The sequence below is a fragment of the Lissotriton vulgaris genome, chromosome 11, assembly GCF_964263255.1.
Source record: "Lissotriton vulgaris chromosome 11, aLisVul1.2, whole genome shotgun sequence".
NCBI lineage: Eukaryota > Metazoa > Chordata > Amphibia > Caudata > Salamandridae > Lissotriton > Lissotriton vulgaris.
Window position 1 is genome coordinate 774,569,568 of NC_141699.1, and position 21,185 is coordinate 774,590,752.

At 40.4% G+C, this 21,185-nt stretch overlaps 1 protein-coding gene across 9 annotated transcripts in view; it reads left to right on the forward strand.

Annotated features, from left to right (window-relative positions):
* Positions 1–21,185, forward strand: part of DOCK10 (dedicator of cytokinesis 10) — a 1,740,483-nt gene that overhangs the window by 1,497,657 nt on the left and 221,641 nt on the right. For 8 of the 9 annotated variants that reach the window (XM_086943899.1, XM_086943900.1, XM_086943901.1 and 5 more), the window contains exons 46-47: positions 2,993–3,050; positions 4,564–4,668. In XM_086943899.1, the coding sequence (XP_086800025.1) occupies positions 2,993–3,050; positions 4,564–4,668 (163 nt within the window). The remainder of the gene's footprint in view (positions 1–2,992; positions 3,051–4,563; positions 4,669–21,185) is intronic. The other variant, XM_086943902.1, reaches the window with a different exon arrangement.

Here is a 21,185-nt window from a genome sequence, read left to right on the forward strand (position 1 = left end):
CAAGGCTTCTTGTAATCGATACAGTTGTAGAAGTGAGTGTAGGCCCGGCCCCTTTTTTCATTGGCTTGCGTCATCGTGCATGTAAAACACTGGCTATCCATTGTACGTGATGCTTTTTAGCCCCTCCTTGTTGCCGCCCTGTCTCCTTTTGGCCCCACCCACCCTAACTGGATCGTTTACTGGCCACTAAACACATTTTTCATCTCAACACGTACATGAATGCTTTCATCCCATGTACGTGTTGAGGTGAAAAATATGTTTAGTAGTATTTTAAGCTTGCATTGGACATATCTGCTATACTCCCATGTCAGAGTGTGCATGTGTCCCTTTGCTGAATTTTCTATAACTTGGCAGGCTACTTCCTTCCTTCTATTCTGCTCTGCATGCAGTTGTTTTATCATTGCATATACTTATGATATGTAAGAGTTGCCTTGGATGTTTTTATTTCTCAGTAGGTTGCTAATTATGCTTTTACTATTTTTCATAGATGACTTTTTTGTTTTTAGTCCTTAAAAAAGAATCTTGTGACCGCTCACATATACTTATTATGCAGACGTGTTTCAAAGTAGCCCTTTGCCTTGAAACTGTTACTACTGCTCCCAAAAACCTTAAAACAGCACCCCCATCTAGCCTCAAAACCCTGGTAGGCCATTTGTGGGCTGGACTATGTTGGCAGCCTCTTGTTTTGCTGTTGCAGCATTTGCATTAGTACATGTAAAAAACACAGAAATCATGTCTATGGTGTCTCTGCAGACTATTGGGAAACACACTGCCACACTGCAAAAACATCTTTAAGAACCACTTTTCAATATGTCCTGAAAATCTTTTCCCTTTGGGAAATATTGGCTTTGGTAATAGCTTTTAGCTGTGTTATTTCAGCACCTAGCTGTGTTACAGAGTAGCTAAAAATCATTGACAAGTCAGTAGGTCCCAAAGGCGAGACCTATTGGCTTTGCCAATGCTTGCTTGTGTCTCTGAGGGGGTGAGTGAGTGGCTGTACAGATGTGGAAGTGGTTTGTGAGTGGTTGTATGGGTGTGTATATGGGTGTGTGAGTGCCTGTGTGGGTCTGTGAGTAGTTCTCTGGGTCTCTGAGTAGGTGTGTGAGTGGCTGTAAGTATGTCTGATTGGGTATATGAGTGACATTATGAGCCTCTGAATGGATACATGAGTGCAAAAAAACAGCTGCTCCCTCCCGGCAGGAGCAATGTTGGCCCCCACAGCATGCGGGAGCCAGCTGGGTCACGCAGGGATGATGCTCCTGACCCTAACGTGCACTGGGGCACCCACCTGTAATTAAGAGAGGCCCTGGGGATGGGGTAGGGGAGGGGAGCCGAGTGGCCCTCTCCCCATTTTAATTTCAAGTGGCCTCAGGGATTGGGTCCCCAGGGCCTAATAAGGATTGGGGAGGAGGTTGAATACTGTGTGCAGCATGTGGTTGCCTGCCTGTGGGGGTTTGGCCACAGGCCAGGCCGTGTAACCAACTCCCTGATGGCTTCATGTAAGGAGTTGGCCACAAGTCCTGGCCACCCCCGCTGTGCCCGGGCAAATAGCTAACCCCCGCTGTGCACGGTCAAAGCTATGCCTAGCAAAGGGTTGGTTGCCTGCAGGGGGTTGGACGTTCGGCTTGGCTGCAAGAAAAGCACTGCAGCCAACCCACGCCATGCAGGATCAAAGGCCATGCGTGAGGTTGACTGCCTGAGGGGAGGTTAGCCCTGTTGGCAGGTGCCTGCTGCACACGGCCAAAGGGTGTGTGCAGTGGAGGATTGATTTTACATACGGCAACTCAATATTACTTTACATTATAGAAACCCTACAAAAGCTATGGTTAAAGTAAAAATGCAGTTAGGTGAGAATTTCAGTGACAACAGAACGTTTTAAATGTACAAAACCACTGAAATTCACCAGTTATATATATATATCTAGTAACTAGAACCTTTGCTCTCCTCACCATGCACTGCTAATTACACCACATATTACATCACTCCTGACATCTTTTATTACCTCATTGATAATATCACTGCTACATTTACAATGAAATTATTGCTAAGAAAACTGTGGGTCACCCTTTCTCCATATATAGTTTCGGAAAAGACAGTGCATGGTAAAGTGGTGAGTTATAGTTAATGTAGAGTGGGGCGAGGGATGCAACAAGACTGAGTACAGAGGTGCATGATGTATGCTAAATTGAAGGTGGTGCGTAATTTATTAATGTCAGTTATAACTGGTGAAGCACAAATCAGATATTTAAGTTCTAATTATAGCTTTAAAATTCATAAACTTTTATAGTTTAAGTTTGGTTTTATAGAAAAAATAAATAAAGTTTCCTTAACTACAACTTAGCTTTTCCCCTTTGATTTTTTAATTAAATATATATGGGTATCTATATTAAGCAACTCCCTTTCACAAAGGAATGTCTACGCCGTGTATTTGCATAAAACAATGTTTATTTTGTCAGCTTAGCAAAATGCCAGACGCGTTTCACCTACCATGCATTATATATATGTATAAAAGGTCACACGCTCTCACTCACTTTCACTCACTATTTCTCAGCAGTATATTTCAATGTAAGAGTTTCATTTGTGAGATATTGCCTTCTGCCCCCCAAAAATATAAATATATCAAAACTTTTAATGTTTGCTATATAATGTGTTTGATCAATTAAATGGGTATGCAAAATCAAATGTTTCCATTCCTATTCAAATGCAACATATGTTTTAATCATGAATGGGTATATCACAGTGTTATCTAAATACAATGCACAGCTTAAGCTGATTCAAATATGGTGAACATGTCAATGTCACGTTTAACAGTCCACTAGAGTATATATTTTCTAAGCCCCCATTATTGTCTGTATTGTTTGACCTTATTTATTGTTTTTCAAGTTAGCCTCTAAATGGAAGTGGTATTGGCTCTAAAAGCAGCAGTATGTTTCCAGGAGTGATGTTGGACCTGAATATACAATTATTATCACATTTCTCCTTTTCATTGCAGAGTGCAATGTGTTATATTCATATAGCTGCCTTGATCGCAGAATACCTCAAAAGAAAAGGTAAGTTCTCTATTTCCCACAAACAGATGTCTCTGCGCATCACAGCAAAATCAACCGAATGCAACATTTATTGATGTGTATAACTTTGGTACTTATAAACAACTGTAGGGAAAGTCTCATGAGTTCAAAAAGACAGTGGATGTTGAGAGACAAGTGAAACCAATGTGAAAATTCATTTAATTGTATAGTAATTAAATGGTATACTAAGACCTCTATTCAGCATTACAATTATTCTTTTAGGGTTAGCAGCTCTGGAAATATTTGCAACAGGAAAAACACAAGCCATATGGAATATGAGTTACAGGCTTAAGCAGGGTTGTTATCTTCCATGAGGTGCACGGGTAGGAACACATGGCCCATCTGAAGCAGAGTGCATTTTCCCATCAAGAGTAGGCTAAAGCAAGGGCACATGGTATCAAATGGTTAAGGTTTTAGTTCTTGCATCTGAACAATCAGATACAGACTCAGCCAGCCAAGTTCTTCTAGTTGTGAGGTTGCTTTTAGCACAGTACAGGAAGGAGCAAGAAGCCTACATACAGTTGTAGGTAGAAACTAGAATGACAAGCAACTTTAGTAGAGTATTCTTGTTCACCCTCACCATAAAAAATGCTCATGTTGGTTGCATGCCCACAATGTGGGACAAAAACAACCTTAAAGAGTATGCCATCATGACTCATTGTGTACTGCATGGACATCGTTGCCCCTACCCAGATTCTTTCAGCGATGCATGATGTAAGAAACACACCTAGCACAACATATTCCATTGTGGAAGTCACATGTGTGAACTGTACAGATTTTTCAGATGAGATGATGGGAGGCCCTCTGTCAGACAGGGTACATGTAAAAGTCATATGTCTCTGACACTAGAATCAGTTGACACCATTCAATGTCACCTCAAGACTCCTATTAAGCAGCGGCATCCGCTCTTTGTTATAGGCAGTGTTACACCTTTAATGCAAGCCCTCAGTAGCAAAATATAGGTTTTGATATTAACATTTAATCAAAAACACGCAGTGCCTTGACAGGACTCACAGACTGTCACATCCACTGGGAAAAAACAGGCTGCATTCTAGAACATGTTAAACAGAGGAAAGCTGGCACAACTATCCAAGCCATACAAGGACTTGTTTACCTACAGTCTGCTGTGTAAAAATTGAACATTAGCAAATATACCCTCTTTTTGAAAGTATTATGTGGACTAAACATTTTTCCAAAAAGTAGCATTAGTATATAGAGCACTTTTCATTAAACCGTATAAAAACAGGAACTACACCACACCTGCACAACTTAGACTTGTTCACGTAATCCCCATTCTTGTGAACTACGCAGATTTGTAAATGTATTGTACATCCAAAACCCCTATATATTGATTAAACAGTATGCATAGCCTGGCATGCTCTTCACAGCTACCAGCAAAAGCAATGCTGCTAAACTGAAAACCTACTTGTTGATTAAAATGCATGTGTCTACAGGGACAATAGATGTGTTTCTTTAATGTGTCTCACTGCCGTAGGTTACTGGACCAGTGAAACAAATTGCACCTCAAGTAGCAGTTTACTCCAGGAAGATGCCCAAGACTCTGATAATTACCAGATACTAACAACTAATAGAGAAAGAAGTGAGTGTCTTAACATTGCATGGATTGTACTTGAGTAACGTTTTTAAAAAAAATATGTGACCCTTAGAAAATAACTGCGTGTGGGGCTGCTTTGTCTTTAACATGTAAAGGAACAGTTTGCTATGTGGGGCTGCATGTACCATACACTGTTGATGGGGGTTTGGTTTCTGCAAGCCTGTGAGGGGCTCACATGTCTGAAACAATATTCTTTTTAACACCATTTTATGTTTTCAAAATTGTGGATTGTGCATTATAACTGCAGAACTCAGCAAAGAGCATGTATTGCCTACTGAATAATATGACCTAATAGATTGCGCAACTGGTTAGAAGTGCAGAATCTCTGTGGCCAGCACGAACATGCATGTCTGTTCTCATGGCTTGGCATAATACATACTCATTCAAAAAGTGCATGAAATAATTCCCTAATCAGCCTTCATAATTATGAACGTGTTAGTATGGGTGTGCTGGATTTCTCTATTAAAGTATTCACTTTTGATGAGTCAGAAGATTATTTCAAACCGTTTTTTAATCCAATAAACCACAATGGAAAATATTATATATTTATATTATATATAGGAAAGTGATTGGAGTTGTAAAGTGCCTTTTACAATATATATCAAACAAATGTATATACCATAGAAATATATATCTACAACTTTACTTAAGGAGGTATCACAGACTAAAACTGCAAAAGACTCATAATATTACGGTGAAGGCAGCAATGTAATTTTACTTGTTCATTATCTCCCAGACACCATTATAATATTGCATGCTTTTAATTGGATCTTAACACTGACCATTAACCAGGCAACTCACAATTTCTCAGTACAAAATAAGTAATGTGACAAAATGTACACAATGTGTAAAATGTGACACTGTCCCTCCCGATCATCATTGTAAAGAAAGACAAAAGTACTACGAAAATTAAAGAAAAAGTAACATTTTGACATTTCCAATAAACACATAGCATATGTGAATGTTAGTGATCGTTGCCTGATATTAGCTGAAGTATCCTGTGCCTACTGCATAAGTATTCAATGTTACAATTAATGTAAAACAATGCTCGTGATAGAGTGCCTGATGCAATAGTTTACTAATCTTCTATAAATGTTTCTAAAAGATCCAGAATTTGTATATTTTTATTTCCAATGTAGTTCTGTCAATAAACAGTTTCTCTGCATGCTTAGCTCCTGACTTTCTTTTAGGGGAAGATAAACAACACTGCTGAATTTAAGGAAGCACACAAAAAACGGCTATGTTGTATCTATTCAGTTCCTCTGGAACAAAACTACACATTGTAATTCCACTTACATGCAGATCCCTGGTTACCTTCAAATGTAAAAGGCTGCAGTTGATGGAAAAATCCTTTCTGTGAACATCAGGAAAATACATGATAGTTGGGCATATACAATGTGTTATCCTGCAGAATCATAAACTACCTAGTTTAGGAAAGGCCTGTGTTCTACTTGCTAATATATCATCATATCCTCTAATGCACTTAATGAATGGACAGTTATTATGCTGTCAAACATCATTGCTTATGTTGTATGCAACATTATGTAAACATATATGAAAAAGCATGCCACACATACCGTCCATGTTCAACCTCTCCCCCTCACTGTTGTGCTGAGTTGCAACTAACAGAAGTGACCCCAACAAACTAGTGCAGTTGGGCAGCTACACCATTCTCTCCCATACGTTCCTTCTCCGACCCCAAGCGTTCTGTTGCTTCTCTGTGTTTAAGTGTTTTAGCAGACAACCTCTGATTTCTGTTTCAATTGTGAGCTGCTGCCCCCACAATTACACTGTAGTCTTCCTCACCCTGCTCAATTTGGTCTCCTCTTCTGAGCCTTTTTCCAAAAGGACAATCCACATCACCAAATTGAGAAGAGTAAAACTTGTAATGAATGGTTACACTCAGGAGAATCTGATGTGAATCGCTTGTTGTGCATGTTCCAGACAAATACGTTCCTTGATTTCCATATATTAGATACCTAATGAAATCATATTTGTGATATTAGTCATAAAAAATAGCATAAACATTTATATAGCTGATGAAATCCCAATCACATTTGCTGTGCAGACAATCTAAGATTGTTAACAAAAGAAATCAGTTCCCTGATTTCACAAGTAGGATTGTAAACATGCCTATAAATAAAGTACTAAGGCAGATCTGTTAGTCAACTCTGAAGGAGAAATGAAGCAAATTAGCTCTTTCCCTGTCAACTAAGAGCTGATTAAATATTAAGTACAAATCGTGTCACGCCAATCATCTAAGGTGCTGTCTGGAAAATTTGAGAGCAGAAACCCTGAGTGTACAAATAATGATTTGAATTGTTCCTTCAGCTTTAGTAGACAGAGTTTTAGATAAGGGGATTTGCAGCTGTTGAGCTGTGGATTTAGTGAGACAGGCATATCACTGATTTGAGGTGTTAATAGATTAAATATTAAGATGAAAGAGGGTCTATGACATTGTGTGCTTCTGTACTGTGGACAGCATATAGAATGTGAACACTGTAAGTGCTAATTTAAAAGTTGGGACCTGATTTACAGTTTCCTGTATGAATTTTACTCTTAATTTAACAATGTCCTCTAGCCAACCAGACATCTCTTAAATTGGCAGGAACCGCCGTTACAGTGGTTCCTGCCAGTGTATTAAACGTTTGATGGTTGGCTCTATCATTATGATGGTACCATCTGTCAAACTTTTACCATGGTTTTTTTATATTTAAAAACAAAATCCCAAAGCAGGATTTTGTTTTCCAAAATAGAAAAGTAATGATCCCCACACCATTTGTCTTCTCTCTCATGATGTGGGGACATTTTGCATTTTTCACTGTCCCTTATCTCCAGGTTTTACCAACAGAGACAGACTGTGAACGCTGGCTATATGTCTGCCCTCTCTAAATTAAGTGGCAGTCAAATGGCCAAACGTTTGACGCCCCTTAATCTGTTGGGCCGTCGGAGGAGTATATCAGTGACGAAGACAGAGTTGTTTTTTTCACCAACATATTAAACATCCATGGACGTTCAGATTGGTTGAGGGGGTACTCTGTTGCAATGGAGTGTCACTGGAACTTCAAATTAATGTGCTTCTTTTGGCTGCAAGTGTAGAAGCATTGGTTCACTTCTAGAGCAACACAACATAGCACAAAGCAAAATAGCAACACACCAAAAACAAAACACATTGCAACACAACAATAAAAACAAAACACAACAACCCAAAGCAGTAAAGCACCAGAAAAACACAACACCAACACAAACCATAACCACCACAACACATGAAACACAGTAACACAAAATAGCAAACTACCAAACCAATAGATCAACACACCCTAGGAACCCAACTCAAAACACAACAGTGGAGCACACAAACTTAATGGCACAACACAAAATAACATAGCAACACACTTAACGGAATAACAACACAACATAATACAGCAACAAAAAATACACCAACACAATACAACACAGTAACAGAATAGCACACATTCACAACAGCACAATAGGATGCCACAAAGCAACACACCAAAACTAAACAAAATTAGAACATAATAACTTCATACCATGATATCAGCACACAAAACACCAATCATTCACACAATACAATTTCAAATATCTGTAGGTATGTTGTTTTGTATTGCCATATTAGTGGTTTGTGTTGGTTTGTTGGTGTGTTGGGTTGCATTGGTGTGGTTTTGTATTGTTGAGTTGTGCTTTTGTGTTGTTTGTGTTGTCATTATGTTGTTGTTTTCTTTCATTTTACTGGTTGCTTATATTGTGTTGTTTATTTGTTGTGTAATTTTTGCATTGTTGTGTTGCTATGTAATGTTGTTGTTCTCTATTACTGTTACTAACGTGTGCTTTTGTAAGATCTTATTGTGGTTTTATTGTGTAGTTGCTGTCCCTAAGTCACACTCTGTCTGCTTCAATATGCACAAATAGCCTTTCATACATTACCACTACTATAAATTTATTTTCATAATATGGCGTAGAAAGGAGTTACCACCAAGCACTTTCATTAGCATTATCCAAAATGTTCTGTTAGTGGCTCCTAGCAGTGTAGTGTGCTAAACGGTGATGGAAAGAGCACTGCATGGTGATGTTTGAAATTGTTTAGCATGTGTGCGGCACACCATCAATCTTTTTTGCTAGATATGTGCTGTGAAGGTGTTTGTTTATTTATTCACAATATTTCCATAGTATGGTCCTCGTCATAGGTGCCATGAAGTGCTTTACAGAATTTATTTCGACCAAAACATATGATCTGCATTAAAAGTAAAAGGGGACAGAGTGTTCAAAAGAAATGAATGAATTTGGAGCCCGATGTAGGACACCAAATACCTATCGGTAACGGACGATTTCGGACGTTACCGACCGGTATTAAATTTTTGATATGTAGGGGACTTAAATTTTACAGATTTACAGGTAAATTTACTGAATCTGTAAATCTAGATGTAGGTGGCACTGAAAACAGTACCACAGGCCCTTAAGAATTCGTTATTCACCACAAAATAATATTTTGCGGTAAATAACGAATTCCAGTCTACATGCAGATCTGTGCATGTACACCTGTGCCGTGTGGCACACATACATGCCCTAAGGGGTTGGTAATTTTACAGAATCGGTATTTACCAATTCGGTAATTAACATTGATTCCTATGGGCCTCAAGGCCCATCGGAATCAATGGCAATTATCGAATCGGTAAATACCGAATCGGTAATTACCAAATCATTCCGATTCAGTAAAAATTACCGAATTATTTCCTACATCTTATTTACCGAATCTAGAATACTGAATCGGTAAAATTCGGTATTCTAGAGTCGGTAAATGGGATTTACCTACATCGGGCCCTTGGTTGCTACATTTTGACTAAAGGAGTTTTGAATTACGTTCGGAAGGCTAGGAAATCAGCATTCTGTCTAATTTGATCAAGGCTGGAGTTCCATAGTCTGGGATCTAGGCAGGCGAAAGCCTGTTTGGATGTTTGTACTTGTCTGGCTTTCAGAATTTCCAAAATAACGCCTTTGTATCTGGTGTTCCTTCAGTCATCAGTGAGTTTAGGTTTACCATACAGGTAGGGTGATTGACTGGTGTGGATAATTTTATGCATTATGCAAGTAAAATTGGAATAATTTATAATTTCTAAGAGTAGACAATGGAAGTGTTGATTTTAGTGTTACCAGGATAGTTTTGAACAGTCCCACCAACACTGCCTTTCTTCCATCAAAATGGCTTGGAACAAGGGCTGTGTGAGGTTTGTGTTGGTTTTAGCTTTCTGAGTGTGTGTTTATCATGAATTAATTGAACCGCTGCAATGTTGTCTAACTAGCCACGCAAAATAACTCATTGTCAGACTACCAGGAGTGCAATTTCAAGCAACCAGAATGTCCAATTGTTTGAGGAAATGTCACAATATCAAGACAACACTTAAAGCTCTCCACGGGCCTCAGAGGAATTCAGAATCCTGTCCAAACATAATGCATCATGCACAAGGCATAGCGATCTTCAGAAACCGCGATGCAGCTACACTACAGCAAGGATCTTAACATTCTTCTTGGTTCATTTAATCCAACAGCATCCTTTTAAGAAACTAAAGTACAGTAGGTGATCCATGAGTTAAAGTTTTTGAAACATTGAAACAGCTTCAGCTGTCAACTCAGGACACTTGTTACCTTCAGTATAGAAAACCTCTGCAAACTGAGTTTTTAAGATATCTAACATCTCTTTCAGAGTGCCAATATAACATTAGATCTACGTTCATCCTAGGCATGCAACTGGGCTTCTAACTCTCAAGTTTTTAGAGCATTCATTTTTCTTTCTTATCTATTAAGCTGTTAGAAGTGGCCTAGTTCACTTGAGATTTTTGTAATAATTATGGAAAAAGCATGTGCATTTTAATGGCTGCCAAATAAATTATTTTAGTAAAGGGTGTTGAGGAATGGGCTCAACATGAAAATGTGAAATGTGTTAAGGCTGAGCTTGATGATTTTTCAATAACATTTGTGGTTATCCCACATGTTCTTAGAATGCTGTTACAGATATATTTGTAATAGGGCAATTCACTGTTCTTAATCCTGGTAGAATTTTGTGATTGGATTTTGATTTAGCATAGTCCAGTTCTCTTTTTTTTATTTTATTTTCACAGGCAAGATTTTTTTGCTTGGGGCTGTTTTTGCTTTTATTAGGGCTCATCAGCCAGGTGTAGCTTGGCTCCAGTGGCACAGTGTGCACGAGACCTTTGTCTGGGTTTCATCGTCTCACTTAGAGTATTACTCTGAAACATAAGAGATGGGATTAAGTGAAGGTGAAATAATTTAGACTTTCAGTTTTAATTTCAAATCAAACGCCATCTTTGGGAGCATTAAGCAGAAGCCACCAATTAAACCCCCAACCCATCGCTAGTCACGGTAAGCTCCAGGAGCACAGGTGTGGGTTCTAAGAGCATCTTAGGGATATGTTCCACCCACCAGATCCTCTGCCCTACTGTTGGTGCCCGGAGGCGCTCAATGGGGGCCACAGACTCCCACAGCGCGGGACGTCAGAATCCAGAAAGAGGACTCCAATCTCCAGTATCCTTTGCGGCAGGAGTCGCCACCACTACATCTGCCCTACCGTACGCGCGCGGAGGTGCTCATGAGGGACCACAGACTATCGCAGCATGGGATGCCAGAATCCAGACAGGGGACTCCAATCCCCAGTATCCTTTGCAGCAGGAGCCGCCACCTCCTCGACCTCAGCCCTACCATTCACACCAGGAGGCGCTCAAGATGGGCCACATACACCCGCAGCACGTGATGGCAGAATCCAGACAGGGGACTCCAATCCTCAGTATCCTTTGCGGCAGGAGCTGCCACATGACCTCTGCCCTATCATTTGCACCCGGAAGTGCTCAAGAGGGGCCACAGACTTCTGCAGCATGGGACGTGCATGGGCAAAGCCCGGGTCAAGGGCTGCGCCCGTCAGAGCCCGGAGGAGGCTAGCCTGGACCCCCCCCCCCTCCCTCTTGGCCAGGCATTCTGGCATTTTGGAGTACTGTGGTCGCAAGCAGAATCTGCCAGAAACCGGTCCCCGGGAGCTTGTTTCCTTCCCAGTGTAAGAATTGGCTTTTGTAGTTTGGTTTGCCCTGTTCCCATCATGCACTGGGACAGGAACAGACTAATTTGCATACAGCCAGGTTCTGAAACTGGGATGGTGCAGTGAGCTAAAAAACGGTGTTGGATCTAGCCCTGATCTCTTGACTGGGTGAGAGCTTTCTGCTTAATTCAGAGACTCTGTCCCTCACCACCCCTTGTTGTAAATATTTTTGTCCACCCTAAGCGTGGAAGGGTATTCTCAGATGTGAGACCCTTGCTCATTGCACCATCAGGATTCAAGCAAACCGGGCCGAAGACGGCTGTAATGCCAGAAACCGGTCCCCGGGAGCTTGTTTCCTTCCCAGTGTAAGAATTGGCTTTTGTAGTTTGGTTTGCCCTGTTCCCATCATGCACTGGGACAGGAACAGACTAATTTGCATACAGCCAGGTTCTGAAACTGTGATGGTGCAGTGAGCTAAAAAACGGTGTTGGATCTAGCCCTGATCTCTTGACTGGGTGAGAGCTTTCTGCTTAATTCAGAGACTCTGTCCCTCACCACCCCTTGTTGTAAATATTTTTGTCCACCCTAAGCGTGGAAGGGTATTCTCAGATGTGAGACCCTTGCTCATTGCACCATCAGGATTCAAGCAAACCGGGCCGAAGACGGCTGTAATGCCAGAAACCGGTCCCCGGGAGCTTGTTTCCTTCCCAGTGTAAGAATTGGCTTTTGTAGTTTGGTTTGCCCTGTTCCCATCATGCACTGGGACAGGAACAGACTAATTTGCATACAGCCAGGTTCTGAAACTGGGATGGTGCAGTGAGCTAAAAAACGGTGTTGGATCTAGCCCTGATCTCTTGACTGGGTGAGAGCTTTCTGCTTAATTCAGAGACTCTGTCCCTCACCACCCCTTGTTGTAAATATTTTTGTCCACCCTAAGCGTGGAAGGGTATTCTCAGATGTGAGACCCTTGCTCATTGCACCATCAGGATTCAAGCAAACCGGGCCGAAGACGGCTGTAATGCCAGAAACCGGTCCCCGGGAGCTTGTTTCCTTCCCAGTGTAAGAATTGGCTTTTGTAGTTTGGTTTGCCCTGTTCCCATCATGCACTGGGACAGGAACAGACTAATTTGCATACAGCCAGGTTCTGAAACTGGGATGGTGCAGTGAGCTAAAAAACGGTGTTGGATCTAGCCCTGATCTCTTGACTGGGTGAGAGCTTTCTGCTTAATTCAGAGACTCTGTCCCTCACCACCCCTTGTTGTAAATATTCCAGCATCAACATCACCTCACCTAAGCTAAAGAACTGACAAAGACTTTAAATATGGTACTGTGCCATGCATGATAGCACAAGGAAATTGAACTAAATTGGAAGGCTTGGACTGGGTCAGACTGGATCGAGGCGAACAGGCTGACTAATACATCAATACCAATATCAACCCCGAAGAGACATAAGACACAGTATACTCTCCTCCCAAACCTACCTCTTACTGTTCCGGCACCCCCTATCCACATTGAAGTTTGACACACCAGGACCCTTTCCCCTGGTCATACACAGAGTGAAAAGTAAAAAAAACTTTGGGCACTAAACAACTTGACCATGGGTAAGAGGAAAGCCTTAGAGGCACCCATGGGAAGGGAAAAAGACCAAAACTAAAAGAAGGCACTGGTGGAAATTGTACAATAGCCAAGATAGCTAAGTTAATAGAAGAGGTAGAGACCACGCTCGAAGGAGCTGTTAAAAAACATAAGGCACCCCCTAAAAGGAAGATCACATCCTTTTATGCAATGCAGGCAGCATACTAACAACCAACACTATTAAAGTGACTCTATAGTGCATGCAACTAGTCAGCAATACACCTCTATCCAAGTACCAACAACGACCAAACCCACAAACCACACCCTTAGTCTAAGGGAAAGTGGTGACAGAAGGCGTGGGTAAAGCAGATACTGTAGGCATCACTCTTACAAATAGATACATGCTGCTAGCGGAAGCTGAAAAAAAACCTTGACTGGGCCCCCATAGAGGGAACAGCGACTCATTCTAGTTGCACATGTAAAGAGCCCATAGTACCCAAAGAAGCTGCTCAATCATTAAGTAAGCAAGGCTGTAAGATCCTGGATGAATTAAAGGTGATACAAGCACTAGTTGAAGAAGTTAATTCACACAAAAAAGGTAGTGAACTTAAAATCTACAGTAACCTCTCTGAAGAACCAACTAGATGCCATTTGTGTAACACATCCTACCGACCCACATAAGGGAGGTAAGGGGAGATTAGCACAAATAGCTAAACCGCTAGTTCTCCATAACATGAGAGTTGGCGGGACACACAATTATGAGAACCAGAACCTCACAAATTCCATACTCCCAGAGGGTTCTGGAATGGGGCAGCTGTCCAATTACCAAAGTAATAGAGTGAATAGTCCAAACACTGTATGTAATAGCGCAAACCAGATAACACACTCAAGTAGACCTCAGCCTAAAACCTGGTCACAAATAACTCAGAAAGGTGCTCTGAGATCGCTATATGACCCGCAAACTTGAAGGCCCCCACTTAGAACGCGACAAGAGGCTAACTATTTGTCTAAACCATTGCCCAGGGAACGACCACACTGAAGAGAAGGTCGGAAAGTATATGTAACTAATATACCTAAGGTTACAGCAGGAAATAGGGAAGATGAATACTCACTAAAAAACAAAATCATACACTGGATCAGGCACAAGAGACAATGTTTGTCCGTAGTATGCTCAGACATAGAGAGGGCAGTGCGCTTGGAGAAAGGAACAAAGAGGATGGACACGATCAGGCTGGCCATGGTCAACCGAGACATAGTAGAGGGACTCATCATGACAGATCAAAAACAAGTGTGTCAAGCAAGGTAATCCAGAGCTTTAGATTGCAAGACCCTAGAGAGACTGTGATATCACACTCTGGGGGCCCGATTCACAGAAGGAATCTGAGACAAATTCCTAAACTTACTACTTTTGGTATTCACAGAAGGCATTTAGTAGTAGTAAAGTTTGGATTTTGTCTTAAGTCTGTCTTAAGTCAAACATAAGACAAAATCCTAACTTTACTACTACAAAATGCCTTCTGTGAATACAAAAACTAGTTTAGGATTTTGTCTCAGAATAGTTCTGTGAATCGGCCCCAGTGCACGGAAACCCCCCTACTAGCGAGGCGCTGCCCAATCACTTAACATCAAGGCTTGATCTAGTGGCTTCACTGAGGGCAGAAGAACAGGTAAATTTGACAACAGATAAACAGCCTGACCGGGAATAAAGCCACAGAAGCAGCATTGTATCGGAAGAGACGCGTGCAGGAGGGTGCCAAACAAAACACATAATAAAAGCAGCAATTAATAATGCAGTAGAGCTCAACTTAGAAGAGCCACCCCAGATTCATGAAGTATTAACAAAAGAATCAACACCCATAGCTATTGTCCCCTGGATTGTTCCATGCCTAAAACAAAAACTTGAGGACCTAACTTGGCATAGGTATATAGACAAATTTGACCTCTGCCTCTTCCAGGAGCCATGCTTGCTGACCCCCCATTTAAGTTGTGATAAAAAACATATTACAAGAATTCTGTCCCATCACAGAGAGGAAGACCCACAGGGGGCCTTGTAATATGGATAAAAATAACCTTGGAAATGCGAATCAGTGTCTATATGATAGACTCGCTTGACCTATTGGCAGTATACATGGACACAAACATCCACAACAATGAAAAATTGTACCTCTTAAATGTCTATAACAGACCAATTAGTCAAAATCTCATCTCTAAAACTATTGATTTATTAAGTAGCTCTCTGGACCATGCAGACCCCAGTGATACTGTGATTGTATGCGGGGACTTCAACTGCACTTACGAACCACTAAAAGGCCTAAAAGGTTTAACAGAGCCAGAGGACAGGGCGAGAGGACTACCCCAGCTAGAGGCCAGACCACCAAGACAATGCACAAACGCTGCAATTCTGTTAATGTAGCTCATTATTGAACATCATTTACGGGCTTGCAATGGAAGGATTATTAATAATGAGAACAACAACCCCTTCTTATAAAATTTTAAATGAGGTAGCTCGCAGTCAAGAATAGACTATATTATGCACAGTATACATAGTTGGAGTAGGATCATGGGTTTTAGAATAGACATGAAAGAGGACAGTGACCATTGGCGACTATGCTTGGATATAGCAGGCTACATATCAAGGGATGATACATTGGCCGTCGGACCACCAAAAATACAGCCCCTAATAGGGAATAACCATACAGTCATTAAATAGCCCCGGATTACAAAAAACATTGAGCTGGTGACTGGTATCTCTAATACATTTGTAGATGTAGTGGGCCCTCATGTAGAGACAAGAGGAACATCAGTAACAATAATGCACTATTGCTTAGTGGCGCAGTTAGAGCCCCTCCTCACCCAAGACACTAGAAAGAAACAGAAATACAAATCCATGGTACACATCAGGTTGTAGAAAAGCCAAGAAATGTCTACTTGAAAACCTAAATCAGGGGAGTCCAGACTTAATATGAGAGGCTAGGGATAGCCACATGAAGATATTGGCTGCTGCAAGAAAGAACTGGGAGGAGAATAGCTGGCTGGGCCTCCTTCAGTCTGCGAAAAACATTAACATGTCAGCATTCTGGAAAATAATTGCATGTGGCGATAAGGACCAAGCAGAGTGCACAGAGCATTACTTGGAACCAGCAGCTTGGACCGAGCACTTTACGAACTTGTATTCAAGTTTTCGGTCCACCTCGGCTGAATATAGGGAGCCTGCTAGCAATGAGGAAGCTAGAGAAGCTATCATTTTTACACTGGAGGAAACTGAACACACAATGGATACCATTAAGCAGGGAAAGGCCCGGGACTAAATAGACTGCCTGGAGATCTGTTCAAGCATGATAAGAATGTCTGGGTCCCATATGTTAATCTAATTAGCAACACCATATCAGCAGGTGCACCTGTACCTGCAACATGGAAAGGGACGGAAATTCTCCCTATACATAAAAAAGGTTGCAAGCAGAAACCTGAGAATCACAGGCCAATTAGCCTAATAGATGTGCTCCAAAAAATCTTTGCTAGGCAATTACTGAATAGGTTTAATGAATGGATAGAGACCAACGGTATAGAGTCAAAATATCGAGTTTTAAATATCGACTAACATAATATTGAGTAAAAAATATGGAATAGACATAATATCGACTAGACATAATATAGACTACCAAAATTAATATCGAATAGAATGGACATAATATTGAATCAAAAATATAGAATGGACATAATATCGACTAGACATAATATAGACAACAAAAATATCGAATTTAAGGTAAGTTAATATTAATTTTTAATTTTTGTGTAATATAATTCTGTAGCGGGTTGTGGGTTTATAGGGGAATAGGGTGGGAAGTAATTTAATGATATTTAATTAAATATGTTATTTTATTTATTGGTATTTATTTAGAATTAATTGGTAATTAAGTATTTATTGGTAATTAATTAAAATATAATTGGTAATTAATTTTAATTGATTAATTGATAAATATGTTAATTTTAGTAATTTATTTTCTGTAGCTGGTTGTGGGTTTATAGGGGAATAGGGTGGGAAGTAATTTAATTATAATTAATTAAACATGTTATTTTATTTATTGGTATGTATTTAAAATTGTCAATTAATTATTACTGTGTATATAATTAAAATATAATTGGTAATTAATTTTAATTGATTAATTGATAAACATGTTAATTTTAGTAATTAATTTTCTGTAGCGGGTTGTGGGTTTATAGGGGATTAGGGTGGGAAGTAATTTAATTATAATTAATTAAATATGCTATTTTATTTATTGTTATTTATTTAGAATTAATTGGTAAATAATTATTAATTGGTAAATAATTAAAATATAATTTGTAATTTATTGTAATTGAATAATTGATAAATGTTACTTTTATTAAATTGTTTTCTGTAGTGGGTTGTGTGTATATAGGTGAATAGCTTGGGAAGTAATTTAATTGTAAGTAATTACATTTTATAAATATTTTTTGTGTCTAATTTTTATTTATTTTTATATTGTAAATAAAGTTATTGGCAATTGTTAAATAATTAGTATTAGTAGGTAATTTTTATTATTAGTTAATTTGTATTTGTAATTTTAATTGATTAATTAATATATTTTATAAAATTGTCAAATATTTTAATTAGTTTGAAAATTGTATTAATATTTATGTTATTTATATTTATGTATCAAGTATTTACTTACCCTACTATTGCACTCACTGGAGTGGGAATAGTAATTTTTACCCCTAAGCTATCCAACGCTTTCCCTACTGTTGCACTCACTGGAGTGGGAATAGTAATTTTTACCCCTACGCTATCCAACGCTTTCCCTAATGTTGCACTCTCTGGAGTAGGAATAGTAATTTTTACCCCTACGCTATCCAACGCTTTTCCTACTGTTGCACTCACTGGAGTGGGAATAGTAATTTTTACCCCAACGCTATCCAATGCCTACCCTACTGTTGCACTTTCTGGAGTTGGAATAGTAATTTTTACCCCTACGCTATCCAAAACTTTCCCTACTGTTGCTCTCTCTGGAGTGGTAATAGTAATTTTTACCCTCTCACTATCCAACGCTTGCCCTACTGTTGCACTCTCTGGAGTTGGAATAGTAATTTTTACCCCTACGCTATCCAAAGCTTTCCCTACTGTTGCCCTCTCTGGAGTTGGAATAGTAATTTTTACCCCTACGCTATCCAACGCTTTCCCTACTGTTGCACTTTCTGGAGTTGGAATAGTAATTTTTACCCCTACACTATCCAACACTTTCCCTACTGTTGCTCTCTCTGGAGTGGTAATAGTAATTTTTACCCTCTCACTATCCAACGCTTGCCCTACTGTTGCACTCTCTGGAGTTGGAATAGTAATTTTTACCCCTACGCTATCCAACGCTTTCCCTACTGTTGCCCTCTCTGGAGTTGGAATAGTAATTTTTACCCCTACGCTATCCAACGCTTTCCCTACTGTTGCACTCACTGGAGTGGGAATAGTCATTTTTACCCCTACGCTATCCAACGCTTTCCCTACTGTTGCACTTTCTGGAGTTGGAATAGTAATTTTTACCCCTACCTATCCAACACTTTCCCTACTGTTGCTCTCTCTGGAGTGGTAATAGTAATTTTTACCCTCTCACTATCCAACGCTTGCCCTACTGTTGCACTCTCTGGAGTTGGAATAGTAATTTTTACCCCTACGCTATCCAACGCTTTCCCTACTGTTGCACTCACTGGAGTGGGAATAGTAATTTTTAACCTTACGCTATCCAATGCTTTCCCTACTGTTGTACTCTCTGGAGTAGGAATAGTAATTTTTACCCCTACGCTATCCAACGCTTTCCCTACTGTTGCACTCACTGGAGTGGGAATAGTAATTTTTACCCCTACGCTATCCAACGCTTTCCTTACTGTTGCGCTCACTGGAGTGGGAATAGTAATTTTTAACCTTCCGCTATCCAACGCTTTCCCTACTGTTGCACTCTCTGGAGTTGGAATAGTAATTTTTACCCCTATGCTATCCAACGCTTTCCCTACTGTTGCGCTCACTGGTGTGGGAATAGTAATTTTTAACGGTACGCTATCCAATGCTTTCCCTACTGTTGCACTCTTTGGAGTGTGAATAGTAAGTTTAACCCTCTCGCTGTCCTACGGAAAAAATATTGTATATGTTTTGTTAATAATATGTATATATATATATATATATATTCACTGAAAAACCATAGGTTATAAATCATATATAGTTAGGAATTTGCATTTACAAAACCTTGAAAATTCACGGAAAAAACCATAGGTTAGAGACCATATATAGTTAGCTGGACATTTTATTGATATAAAACCAATGAAATTCCATATATAGTTAGTTGCACTAACTATATATCGCGCACCCGCAATCCACTGCTGATGATGTCACATATTACATCATTCATGACATGGTCAGTGACATCACTGATGACATCACTGATGACAACTCAAATGACATCACTGATGACATTATCCAATGACTGTATGTTTCTGTAAAGTTAAAATATGTCTTACATATTGAAGAATGAGATGAGTGGATGTATAAGTGTCTGGATGAAGAATTTAGTAGGTGCATGACTGACTGTATGAGAGAGTGATTAAATGTGTCTCACTGAGTGCATGGGTTAGTGACTAAACTGTCTTAATTTGTGCATCCTTATGTCTGTTGTTCTGTAAACTGCTGAAACGTATCACATAGCCACGTAAGACGCCTCATGACGCGTCGCATAACCGTGACGTATCGGCTCTGCAGCGCAAACAAAACCCGTAACGTAAGCGCGCCGGAGCACGCTTACAGATATATATATTTTTTTTAACCTTAATTAGACAAAATCCACACGTGCACATATCTTGAGGCCTTGCAAAGGCACATCAAACAAACAGTCCCTACAATTTTGCCAAAGTTGGTGGAAATCTATTCCTTTAAATTTTATTTTACTGTTTCTCTTGGTTTTCCCCTTGTTACGCTTACCGGAACGCTACCCGGTACGCAAACCGGACGCTCCAAAAACACAAGATGGCGGACTCCTGTTACGCTGCCGGTTAGCTGCCCGGTTCGCGTACCGGAAAGCACCTCTACCGTGAAAAATCGCAATTTTTTTTTCTTTTGCCCCACGGGGAACTTTAATAGCCCCCTCATCAATCCTAGGGGGTCAGGAGGGGTCTACCTTACCCCTTTCCTTCATTTACACCTTTTTTTCACCACCTCTTGTCTCTCGATCCTACCGAGAGACAAGATGGCAGCCACTCCGGACTGTTTACAAAGTTGACAGCCAATCAGCTTCTCCTCAGACTCCCGTTACGCTGCCGGTTAGCTGCCCGGTTCGCGTACCGGGACGCGTCTTTTTTTGCCCCGCGGGGCACTTTAATATCCCCCTCATCAATCCTAGGGGGTCAGAAGGCTTGCCCCCTTTCCTTCATTTCCCCCTTCGTTTTTCACCACCTCTTGTCTCTCGATCCTACCGAGAGACAAGATGGCGGCCGCTCCGGACTATTTAGAATGTTGACAGACACCGGAGAGCCAATCAGCTTCGCTTCGCAAAGTTCCGTTACGCGAAAAGTACGCGAACCGGAGCGCTACCCGGGACGCTGTCACAGATATATCTGTTTTTTAAAACGTTAATTTCTCAAAATCCACTGGAGCACATATATTGAGACCTAGCAAAGGCACATCGGGCTAACAGTCCCTACAATTTTGCCAAGTTTCGTGCAAATCCATTCAGCCGTTCGAGCTAAAAGTGAGGCCAAAAGGCCTATGGAAAATGAATAGGAAAAACGCGTTTTGGGACCCCCCTTTTTTCTCGGCCCCCCCCTTGACGAAACACCCCCAAATTTTCAGGGGCTGCTCAGAAATAAAATG